The 12,860-nt window shown below is 43.0% G+C and overlaps 1 protein-coding gene across 1 annotated transcript in view; it reads left to right on the forward strand.

Moving 5' to 3' along the window:
• Positions 1-12,860, forward strand: part of PKP2 (plakophilin 2) — a 74,950-nt gene that overhangs the window by 12,512 nt on the left and 49,578 nt on the right. The window contains exons 2-3 of the mRNA XM_037010134.2: positions 2,886-2,998; positions 3,347-4,044. Of these exons, the coding sequence (XP_036866029.2) occupies positions 2,886-2,998; positions 3,347-4,044 (811 nt within the window). The remainder of the gene's footprint in view (positions 1-2,885; positions 2,999-3,346; positions 4,045-12,860) is intronic.

Raw genomic sequence — 12,860 nt, forward strand, 5'->3', positions numbered from 1 at the left:
GGGTGTTGAGTCACCACTGCACTTACTGTCTACACCTACATCCTTCTCAGAGAGCTCCTGAGTCCCTACCCCGGGAATAGAGGTCTCCTGGGATTTAAGAACTGAATTCCTTTGTCTTTTTCCAATTCAATTCTTTATTTCCTTAATGTAATCAGCACTTATAAGAATTGGGTGAGAACTGGCCTGGAGGAAATATCTTACACGCTTTGTCAGCTAGGCCCTAAGTGAGTGCAATATTTTTAAGAGAAAGTAGTTTTCCCTGTATAAACATTTGTATTCTGGTGAAGCACTGAGGAAAGCAGGTTCATTCCAAAAAGAAATTCCAAAATTTTCTTTTTTTAATTTTTTTTAATTGAAGTGTAGTTGATATATAATACTGGTTTCAAGCGCACAATGTCGCAATTCGACAGTTATCTACATTATTAAATCCTCACCCCAACTAATATAGTTACTATCTATCGATACAGGAAGACGTTATAGAACTATTGACTCTACTCTCTATGCTGTGCTTTCATCCCCATGATTAATTTCTATCATGATTGGGACTTCTTGCGTCTTTATCCCATTCACCTATTTCACCCCCCCTCCAAGGCTCTCCCCATGCTAACCACCCAGTTACTTCTCGGTGTCTGTGAGTCTCTTGCTGTTTTGTGTTTAGATTCCACAGATAAGTGAAATCATATGGTATTTGTCTATCTCCACCTGGCTTATTTCACTTACCATAATACCCTCTAGCTCCATCCATGTTGTTGCAAATGGCATGGTTTCTTTCTTTCTTACGGCTGAATAATATTCCTCTGTGTGTATGTACCACATCTTTATCCATTCATCTATTATCAGAGATTTTGTTTTCTTCGAGTAATTCCTAGAAGTGGAATTACTGGGTCACATGATATTTCTATTTTTAGTTTTTTAAGAAACCTCCATACTGCTTTCCATAGTGACTGCCCTGTTTACATCCCACCAACAGTGTAGGGAGGGTTCCCTTTTCTTCACATCCTCACCAACACTTGTTATTTCTTGTCTTTTGGATGGTGGCCATTCTAATGGTGTGAGGTGATATCTCATTGTGGTTTTGATTTGCATTTCCTTGATGATTAGTGATGTGGAACATCTTTTCATGTGCCTGTTCATCTGTATGTTTCTTTGGAAAAATGTCTGTTCAGGTTCTCTGCCTATTTTTTAATTGGATTACTTGTTTTTATTCTGTTGAGTTATATGAGTTATTTGTATATTTTAGATATCTAATATGTCATTTACAAATATATTCTCCCATACTGTAGGACGCCTTTTTGTTTTGTTGATGATGTCCTTTGCTGTGCAGAAGTGTGTCAGTTTGATGTAGTCCCACTTGTTTATTTTTTATTTTGTTTCCCTTGCCTGGGGATATTTATCTAGAAAAAAATTACTCATGCTTATGTTCGAAAAATTTTTACTTATGTCTTCTAAGAGTTTTATGGTTTCATGTTTTACACTCAGGTCTTTGATCCATTTCAAGTTTACTTTTGTGTATGGTTTTAGATAGTAATCTAGTTTCATTCTGTTGCATGTATCTATCCAGTTTTCCCAACACCAGTTATTGAAGACACTGTCTTTTCCCCATTTTATAGTCTTATCTCCTTTATCATGTATTTGTTGACCATATATGCATAGGTTTGTTTCTGGGCTCCCTATTCTGTTCCATTGATCTATGTGTCTGTTCTTGTGCCAGTAACATACTGTTTTGATTACCATAGCTTTGTAGTAAGCTTGAGGCCAGGGAGCATAATCCCCACAGTTTTTTCTTCTTTCTTGGGATTGCTTTGGCTTTTTGGGGTCTTTTGTGGTTCCATATGAATTTTAGGATTATTTGCTCTAGTTCACTGAAAAATGACGCTGGTGTGTTGATAGGGTTTGCATTGAACCTGTAAATTGCTTTGGGCAGGATGGCCATTTTCACAATGTTAATTATTCTACCATGAGCCTGAGATGAATTTCCATTTATTTGTGTCTTCTTCGGTTTCTTTTATCTGTATCTTACAGCTTTCAGAGTACAGGTCTCTGTCTCCTTGGTTAGGTTTATACCTCGGTATTTTATTCTTTCTGATACAGTTGTAAATGGAATTGTTTTCTTGATTTCTTTGTCTGCTAGTTCATTGTTAATATAGGAGTATAGTATCAGTTTCATGTGTATTAATTTTGTGTTCTGTGACTTTGCTGAATCCAATTATTAGTTCTAATAGTTTTTTTGGTGGAGCCCTTGGGGTTTGCTATGTACCTCGTAGTATGATGTCATCTGCAAATAATGACAGTTTTACTTCTTCCTTACCAATTTGGATGCCTTTTATTTATTTTTTCTTGTCTGATTGCCACGGCTACAACTTCCAGTTCTATGTTGAATGAAAGTGGTGAGAGTGGACAATCCTTGTCTTGTTCCTGATCTCAGAGGAAAAGCTTTTAATTTTTCTCCATTAAATATGATGTTAGCTGTGGGTTGTCATATATGGCCTTCCTTATGTTGAGGTATTTGAACTGAACTTTTATAATGTGGGCCACCTAAGCCAATAAGTGATCCCAAATTCCTTAGCATTGTATAAGCATTTTTGGATTTTTGTGAAAATCTCCTTTCCCCTTTCTTCCTTTTCCTAAAAAAAGTAATAATCATACATTTTAAAATAATATAATTTATTTTTAATTCAGCTTCACTTTGAAAGTGTGTGGAGATAGTTGTGATAACCTTTGGTTATTTCCCACATTCAAGGGTGATGTTAAACCAGCACTTAAAAACCGTAATATAAATCTAATACTTGTTACTGGCCTTAACTGTTACAATTTATACTGTTGTGACACAATCTTTAACTACTGATTGGCCCACTTATATTATTCTAATATATGCTTGATTGCAGGGAATCTTCACCGAACCAGCAGTGTTCCTGAGTATGTCTACAACGTACACTTGGTCGAAAATGATTTTCTTGGTGGTCGTTCCCCTGTTCCCAAGACCTATGACATGCTAAAGGTAGGGCCCCAGAGTAACCAGGGTATCAGATTGCCATGAAAACATTTTAAAACCTCCATGGGTTACTTTTGAACGTTGACCTCTCCCCAAGCATTACCATTTCCTAAATGAACTATGGGAAGATTGACTGTGGAATCCATCGAAAACTGGGGACTTTAAACAGAATCAAATCTGTGTACAAATAACTAGTTAACCAAGTCGTCCAAGCATTTTTTTTAACCCAGAAAGGGATCAACTTCTTCATGTGATCAGGGAAATGGACCCCTTGCAGAGCAGTCCTGGAGGTCAGCCTTCCACGTGAGGGCACTGACTCGGGTCTCATCTAAACAGCATTTCTCTCTCATGCAGACAGGCACAGCTGCCACTTGTGAAAGTCGCTGGGGAAGAGGAACTGCCCAGTACAGCTCACAGAAGTCCATGGAAGAGAGGTCCTTGAGGCAGCCTCTGAGGAGACTTGAGATTTCTCCAGACAGCAGCCCTGAGAGGGTCTACTCCTCACACAGCGACTCCCAGTACAGCCAGAGGGGCCAGGCCGGGCACACCCTGCGGCACCAAGAGAGCAGGAGATCGACCCTCCTCCTGCCCCCTAGATATGCCCGCTCGGAGATTGTCGGCTTCAGCCACTCCGGAGCCCTGAGCAGACAGCGCCACTATGACACTTACCGCAGACAGTACCAGTGCAGGTCTGTCAACGACACCATTCCCAATGGCGTCTCTGTCAAGCCAGTGGTGCTCACGTACCCCAGGCCTGGGACCAGCCACAGCATGGGCAACCTCTTGGAGAAGGAGAACTACCTGACCTCAGGGCTTCCCGCTGGGCAGGTCAGGCCGCTGGCCCCCCTGCAGCCCGTCACTCAGAACAGGGCGGCCTGGTCCTGCTGGCATCAGAGCTCTTTCCACAGCACCCGCACGGCCAGGGAAGCCGGGCCCAGTGCCACGGCGGACTCGGGCAGGAGGAGGCTGCACATGACCGCTGGCCAAGCAGCAGCAGGAGGAAGTGGGAATATGCTCGTGGAGAGAAGCACTTGCGCCGACCCCCAGCTCGGGTGAGTCCCCTCGCCAGGCTGCAGTGTGGCCCGTGCCAGCACATTCTGTTCCCACAGCCCTGCCAGCGTGAGCTGGCCCTTCTGGGGCTGCAGAGAAAGCTTCCAGAGATAAGCGATTAAAATAATGACTTTTCAGGCAGCTGCCTAACTGACAGAGTATCCTGTTTGCCTCAGGGACAGGGGCCAAGCTACCTGCTCCTCCGGCAGCTTCGCAGGGAAATGTGACGTTTAATCCATCTGCTTCAAATTAGATGCTGGCCGAAGGGACAGCTCCCCCTTGGCCGTGTGAGAATCTGTTCTGCATGAGCACAAACTCCAAAGTAGACCAAGAAATAGGTAACTGCATGCATTTTCTCAATATGCTTTGAAATAAAGGAGGGAGATAGGAAAAAAATGCTTATGCTTGGTGCTGAGTGACCCACAAACACTATTTTGATAACTACGACCATAAAATATAGATTAAAAAAGCAAATACAGCTCATTCCTAGATGTCTCTGCTTTGCCTTGATACCTGCTGCTTTTAGAGTTGAGCAGTAGCAATTTGGATGGTATTTTTTGGCAGTACTGAATAACTGAAATAATTACATTTGCAAAGTCATTTCTTTGCCTCTCCTGTTTGCTTTGTGGCTTGACCAATCTAGACTTTGGAACTTAACCCTTATTCAGGTTTAATGCTGGAGCACAAATATCATGAATGGAGGAAGTCCCTAAGAGAAAGATTCAGAAACCGATGGCCAATTAAATCAATTATTCCTGTAACGGTGTGTCATGAGATATTCTTGTTTGATTTCTAAAGTTACTTAGTGGAAGTTAAGACCTCTTAATCGATCATCCCTTTAAGTGAAATTGTGCTGCATCCTCATTGCCTGATGGTAAAAGATATTATTTAGGGTAGGGCTAATCTAATCTTGAAGCAGGAGTGAAATAGTTTTACAAAGACTTACAACATTTCTTGTAGAAAGCAGTTCTTTGCCAATATGGACACACTTATCAAGAAAAAAATGCATGAGGCAATTGTTAATGGAGGAAAAAGCTGATCGAGACTTTTATGTGGATAATTCAAAATGTATTAAATGCCGACTACATTGTTGGGTTTGCGTTAGGCACAGTTTTAACAAAACGGTGTTAACAATCACAAAACTCATCATGCCATACCCCCCAACAGTTGGCATTCTTGTCTTGACCTCCGTGTTCCCATGCTTCCTAAACCACCCGGTCATCTCCCAACCTCTCAGCAAGCTGCTGCAGGGTGGTTCAGTCCCCACCGTGTCGCCGAGCCACTCTCCTCACAGATGCTCCGATGACTGCCCTACAGCTACACCCAAAGCTGACCCATATTCCATCCTTATATTACTCCTGCCGTGGGCGGCATTCGATGCCCCCATCTGGGAAGTTCTGTCCGCCCTCGGTGTTCAGGGCACCAGCTACTCCAGCCATTTCTCCTTAGTCTTCCCTGAGTCCTTCTTTTCCACATCCCTGAAAATGTCACCTTCAGTAACCCTTCTCTTCCCAGCCTGGCCGCTCTTCCCAGCCACCGCGCCCTATGAATTGCACGTGCATCCTCACGAGTTCCGGTTTAGTCCTCAGAACTGTGCTCTGTCCTGAGCTCTGGATCTGTATGTCTTCATAACAACCTCCCGCACATCCCAGACTAATTTTATCGGCTCCTCCCTACCATCTACTCCTAACCATCTCTTCATGCTGAAGTCCTACTGTGTACAAACCTGGGAGTCATTCTTACCACCTCCCTCCATGGTCACCTATCAAGTCATACAGTCTCTTCAGTGGGTCTTGAATTCTTACCCTTCTTTCCATCTCCATTGCATGAGTCACTCTGCCTCTGGTTTCGCTCACCGAGAACTGTTCTCTGGGACTGTTAAAATGATCTTCCCAAATCTAACTCTTTCTCTCCGTAGTTTATACTCTTTCCATAATTCTGCCAAGTTTTTGTGCTTTTTAGCATAGCACAAAAGGCCCTTATTTTCACCTCTGCTTATCACTCCAGACTCATCACCTGCTCCTCCCCTCCGCCCTCCATCACCACCGTCCCCAGACACACCCCTGCACACTCGGACCACTTGGAACCCCTTCTGTTTCCTTTAATGGAAGATACTCATTCAGAGGTTTCCCCTCCCTCCCTCCCTCCTTCCTCTGCCTCTCTGTCCATCTGTCCCACTATCTCTTTGCCCCCAGTAGCTCTGGGGTTGCCTGGCTACTCATGATTCTGGGTTTAGCTCAGACACCCCCTTTTCCTTGGCTGTACTCCTCAAAATCTAGGTGCCCAGAGAGCTGCCCCGCGGGGTGTGTCTACCAGAATAATGAATGTATTGTGGTTATTCATTTACTTACCTGCTGTCCTTCTAGACTTTTAGTCTGAGTGTCTTATCTTTATATTCTCAGCACCCTGAAAGAGAGGCAGGCCCATTATAGGCACCATATAAATGTCTGGAGAAAGAAAGAATTAAAGGAGGAAGAAATGAAATGTAAACTGTGTTTGCCATGTAGGCTCTTTTTTTGCTCAAATTCTAGAAATACCAACCATGACCTTTCAGTTTATTGTTTTAAGGGACAGGGTAAATTCTACTGGAATATTAATCATTATTTCAAAGAATAGCGAGAACACTTCGGGGTCAAGAAATTTAAAATAAAGACCAACAAATCATATTCTTGACGATTCCCCAAATTGCCACCAAGAAAGCAGAAATCATAGAAATGAACTCTTACTAAAATAGGGGCATTTCGTATAAGGAGGACAATCAACAGTCAAGGTGGCATCTGCCTGCCTCCCTTTCATGAACCCACAGCTCATTTCAGTTGCCCGAGGCTGTGGCCTGAGCTTCCTGCCTCGGAGCCCACGTGCCCTGCTCGCCTTCGCCCTGCGCCGTCTCACATTCCAAACTTGCCAGCCCCTCTTTTGGGCATCTGCTTTTCCATGTTGAGTGAAAGTCTGCCGTGTAAAGAACTGTTCTTTCCTGTTTGTGGAATATTCCCATAGAGCGGCTCATAAAGCCATAAACCTACATAATGACATAAGGTGTTAATCAATGACTCTTTCTTCCCGAAAGAAGAATGGCTGATGAGTTACTAAGGCAACTGAAAACTAAGCTGTTGGAATGAAAGAGAAACAGCCAACACCTGCTCTAAATCAGACTGACGATAAAGGTCTTAGAAATCAAGTAAAACATTCCATCTCATTCTTTCTGAAAATAAGGTTTCTGTCCCTCTGGGGACTGGTGATTGGGTCCCTCCCGTGTACCGAGCGGCAGTGAGCGCCCCCAAATGACAGTCGGGTGGGCTGTGCGGATGTCTAGGAGAGCGTGCACGAGAAAGTGAGACTCGCAGCCAGCTCGGGGCTGTGGGCTGTGTCCCAGCGGCCACCGGGATCCAGAGAACAAAGGGTGACGCGCTCAGACATTAGCAGACAGACGAGGAGTGAGACTGGGCCCCGAGAGGGACTGATAACCAGTCAAGTTTGTGACACCGAGCAGCACAAAGCAGAAAAGAGGCCATGCTCGGCTCCTTCCACGTCCTCTTAATTACCAACTTACTTGGTTCTTTGATTCTTCAGGTCTCTTTCAAGAATATCTGTCTTTCCATTTTTAGCCCAGTTCCAGGCTTTATTGCTTCCACTAAAATTCTTGCACTGCCCTCAAAACTGTCTCTGGAAACACATGCCCACTCCGAAGTCAGCTTTCCGAAGCAGTGCTTTCATCCCACTTAAACTCCGTGAGGCAGGGGTTTCCTCTAGTGCCTGAGCATCTGACGACTTGCAGGAGCTTGTCCTTCATCTGGGTCCTGGCCGGGCCGTCAGAGGAGCCAGCCGGGGGCAGGGCCCCGCTGGCAGTTGGCAGGAACACTGGTTGCTGAGCGATTGCACACATTTCAAAGGCACTATTTTTAATTTTTTCCTGTAATATCTCATGTTCTGACCAGTGGTATTTCACACTGCTTCCTCTTCTGTTTTTCATTTACACTGACATCATTTTCACATATTAAATGAAGTTATTGAAAAGACTCACTTCTACAAGATATTTTAGGGGGTAACGGGGCCCAGGACCCACTGCTCTTCCTGAACTCCCCCCAACCCCAGTCCTGTAGGCCAAAGAAGTGTTTTATGGTTGGGTCGGGAAGGGGGGAAGGAGAGAGAAAGAGGTGGAGGTGAGTTGTGTCGTGGGAGAACAGAGGAGCAAAGAAATCGCTCCAGCTGGGGACGAGGGCACAGAAAAGATGTCACGGAAGAGGCAAGGTCTGAACTGAGTCTTGATGAGTGGATAAGAATTAAGGGGAGGAACAGGCTTTCTAGAAGAATCAGAGAGGCTTGTGAAGAGAAGCATGCAGAGTTTAAGAAAGATGAAAGGTCCAGTGTGACTGGAAGATGGGACAGTCGATAAGAGGATGGGGAAGAGACGGGGCTGCGGTGGCAGGAGACGGGCAGACCGGGGCCAGACTGTACACCACGTGATAGATTTGGACTTCACGGACGTAACAAAACAGAAACGGACGCCCTGACAGCTGTAACAGACCTGGTTGAGGAAGTCTTCGTTTGATTTGGGAAGTGTTTTTTTAATTGTTCTTAGTGATAAAGTGAAGTAGCCCTGGGTTGGCAAGGAGTGAATTCTTTGTGAATCATGCTCAGGAAAAAAAAAGGGCTAGAGCAATGGAATTATTTGCTGGTGTTAAGAGACTTGGGAAATTCAGACTTCCTGAGTCATTTATGACTTAGTAGATTAAAGGCTGAATCTTTAAAAAAAAAAGCTGCATTCAACGGAAGTATATTTTTATGTTATGGATGATCTTTCATCAGTTAAACACTGTAGCAATGGATGGTAAAGACTTAAAATTGCCATTGAGATTGAAACCAATAGAGTTTTGATTTCTCTAGAAAGGCATTGGAGTCCATGAGGGTAAAATATTCCCATCTCTTAAAAAATGTACTTACATGACATAAAAGTAACTCAAATTCTGGTTTTAATGGTAATATCCTACATTATTTACCAATTAAGTTGACTCTTGAGGCACCTTTTTTTTTTTTGAGAGGGCATCTCTCATATTTATTGACCAAATGTTTGTTAACAACAATAAAATTCTGTATAGGGGACTCAATGCACAATCATTAATCAACCCCAAGCCTAATTCTCAACAGTCTCCAATCTTCTGAAGCATAATGAACAAGTTCTTACATAGTGAATAAGTTCTTACATGGTGAACAGTGCAAGGGCAGTCATCACAGAAACTTTCGGTTTTGATCACGCATCATGAACTATAAACAATCAAGTCAGATATGATTATTCATTTGATTTTTATACTTGATTTATATGTGAATCCCACATTTCTCCCTTATTATTATTATTATTATTATTTTTAATAAAATGCTGAAGTGGTAGGTAGATGCAAGATAAAGGTAGAAAACATAATTTAGTGCTGTAAGAGGGCAAATGTAGATGATCAGTTGTGTGCCTGTAGACTATGTGCTAATCCAAGCTAGACAAGGGCAGTAAAACATCCACGGATGCAGAAGATTTCTCTCAAAACAGGGGGTTGAGGTTCTAAGCCTCACCTCTGTTGATCCCCAATTTCTCACCTGATGGCCCCCCTGCGACTGTGCCTGTCTTAGGTTGTTCCTCCCTTGAGGAATCTTACCCGTCTCTGGCTAACCAGTCATCTTCCGGGGCCATTTGAGGCACATTTTAAAATATGAGATCATTATGTAATTCTCAAGTGTGGCCCAGAACCATTCTCCTTCATTTCTAGTATCCTCATACCACTGAGCTGACACTTCTGTGTATATAGTTTTTAATCAAGAGGCTCATTTCTCTTAGCTCTCACTGTTCTAACCCCCCCCCACACAAACACATAATTCACAACACTACACACACATCTGTGCACAGGTGCTTATATACTGAGTTAGCCTGATATTAGAGAGAATTTATAGGTAGGCTCTGGAATGTTGACAGTTCCCTCCAGACCCCTGAAATAGAACTAGTCAAATGGATTTCTTGGTTTCCCAGTGCATAGAAAAGTTATGTTTATGCTACGTGGTAGTCTGTTAAGTGTGCAACAGCATTATGTCTCAAAAGCCAATGTACATACCTTAATTAAAGAATACTTTATTGCTAAAACAAATGCCAACCGTCTTGTGAGCTTTCAGTGAGTCATAATCTTTTTGTTATTGAAGGGTCTTACCTGGTTGTTGATGGCAGCTGACTGATCAAGGTGGGGTGGCTGTGGCAGTTTCTTAAAGAAAGACAATGGAGTTGCTGTATTGATTGACTTCCTTTCCCAAACCATTTCTCTGTAACATATGATGCCGTCTGATAACATTTTACCCGCAATAGAAACTTATTTCAGAATTGGAATCAGCCCTCTCAAACCCTGCCACTGCTTTATCAGTCACGTTTGTGTATGAGTCTAAAGCCTTCGTTGTCATCTCACCGGTCTTCACAGCATTGTCACCAGGAGCAGATTCCATCTCAGGAAACCACTTTCTTTGCTCAACCATAAGAAGCTGCTCCTCTGTTCAAGTTGTATCCTGCGATATAGCAATTCAGTCCCATCTCTAGGCTCCACTTCTAGTTTTAGTTCTCTTGCTGTTTCTACCACACCAGGCAGTGACTTCCTTCACTGAAGTTTTAACCCCTCTGTGTCATCTATGAGGGTTGGAGTCAGCTTCTTCCAAACTTCTCTTCATGTTGACATTTTTATCCCATCCCATGAATCATGAATGTCCGTATGGCATCTAGACCGGTGGGAATTCTTCCCAGAAGGTTTGCAATTCACTTTGCCCGGATCTATCAGATGAACCACTATCTGCGGAAGCAAAAGCCTTACAAGATGTATTTCTTAAATAATTAAGACTTGAAAATTAAAGTGACTCCTTGATCCAGGGGCTGCAGAATAGAGCTGCAGTGTAGCAAGCAGGAAAACATTAATCTCCATCAAGTTCTTGGGTGCCAGGTTCCTTCTCCCATGAACATTAATCTTTTTTTCATGGGCTTAAGATATTCAGTAAATCACGCTATACACCATGTGCTAGTATCCAGGCTTTGTTGTTCCGTTATACAGAGTGCAGGCAGAGTAGACTTAGCATAATTCTTAAAGGCCCTAGGGTTTCGGAATAGTAAATGGACTTTTGGCTTCAATTAAAGTCATTAGCCCCTAACAAGAGAGTCAGCCTGTCCTCTGAAGCTTTGAGCCCAGGCATTGACTTCTCCTCTCTAGCTATGAAAGTCCTACATGGCATCTTCTCCCAGAAGACTGTTTCATCTCTATTGAAAATCTGTTGCTTAGTGTACTCAACTTCATTAATGATCTCAGCTCATCTTCCAGACTTGCTGCAGCTTCTCCATCCGCACTCGCTGCTTCCCCTGCACTTTTATGTTATGGCGATGGATTCTTTCCTTAAACCTTGTGAGCCAACCTCTGCCAGCTTCCAATGTTTCTTCTGCAGCGTCCTTCCCTCACTCAGCCTTCATAGAACTGAAGAGAGTTGGGGCCCTGCTCTGGATCAGGCTTTGCCTTAAGGGAATGTTAGAACTGGTTCGATCTTCTCTCCAGGCCACTAAAACTTTCTCCATATCAGCAATAGGTTTGTTTCACTTTCTTACGTTTGTGTTTACCTTCACAACTGGCTAATTGTTTTGGCCCAAGCAGCCCAGTTTTCAGCCTGTCTCTGCTTTTGACATGCCTTCCTCACTGAGCTTAATCATTTCTACCTTGTGAATTCTCATGCAGCTCTTCCTTTCACTTGAACATTGAGAGGCCTTGAACATTGTAGGGCTATTAATGGGCCAAACTGAAATAGTGTCCTAAGGAATAGGGAGACGAGGGGGGAAGAAGGGGGACCAGCCAGCCAGCAGAGCAGTCACAACACGTACGTTTATCGATGAAGTTTGCCGTCTTATGTGGACACAGTTCAGGGTGCCCCAAAACAGTTACAATAATAGCATCAAAGATCACTGACCACATTCCTTCCTAATTACAACCCTTTAGTAGAATTCATGCCTCATATCAAATTACCAAGTATCATAATTCTTCCAAGTGGTAAAGATACCTCAAGACAAATGCTGGGCATAGAAGCCACAGGGCATGAATCTGCAAAGAAGTAAAAAGCTAACCTTTTCAAACAATATTGCTTCTCTCTCACTTACCAACTTTACATTTGCCTGTATGGCCCCGGAAGATGACTGGTTAGCCAGAGACGGGTAAGATTCCTCAAGGGAGGAACAACCTAAGACAGGCACAGTCGCAGGGGGGCCAGCAGGTGAGAAATTGGGGATCAACAGAGGTGAGGCTTAGAACCTCAACCCCCTGTTTTGAGAGAAATCTGCATCCGTGGATGTTTTGTTGCCCTTGTCTAGCTTGGATTAATACTTAGTCTATAGGCACACACATGATCATCTATATTTGCCCTCTTACAGCACTAAATTATGTTTTCTACCTTTATCTTGCATCTACCTACCACTTCCGCATTTTATTAAATAATAATAATAATAATAATAATAATAAGGGAGAAATGTGGGATTCACATATAAATCAAGTATAAAAATCAAACGAATATTCATATTTGACCTGATTGTTTATAGTTCATGATGCGTGATCAAAACCGAAAGTCTCTGTGATGACTGCCCTTGCACTATTCACCATGTAAGAACTTTTTCACTATGTAAGAATTTGTTCACCATGTGAGAACCTGTTCGTTATGCTTCAGAAGATTGGAGACTGACGAGAATTAGGCTTGGGGTTGATTAATGATTGTGCATTGAGTCCCCTATACAGAATTTTATTGTTGTTAACAACCATTTGATCAATAAATATGA

Source organism: Manis javanica, chromosome 15, assembly GCF_040802235.1.
Source record: "Manis javanica isolate MJ-LG chromosome 15, MJ_LKY, whole genome shotgun sequence".
NCBI lineage: Eukaryota > Metazoa > Chordata > Mammalia > Pholidota > Manidae > Manis > Manis javanica.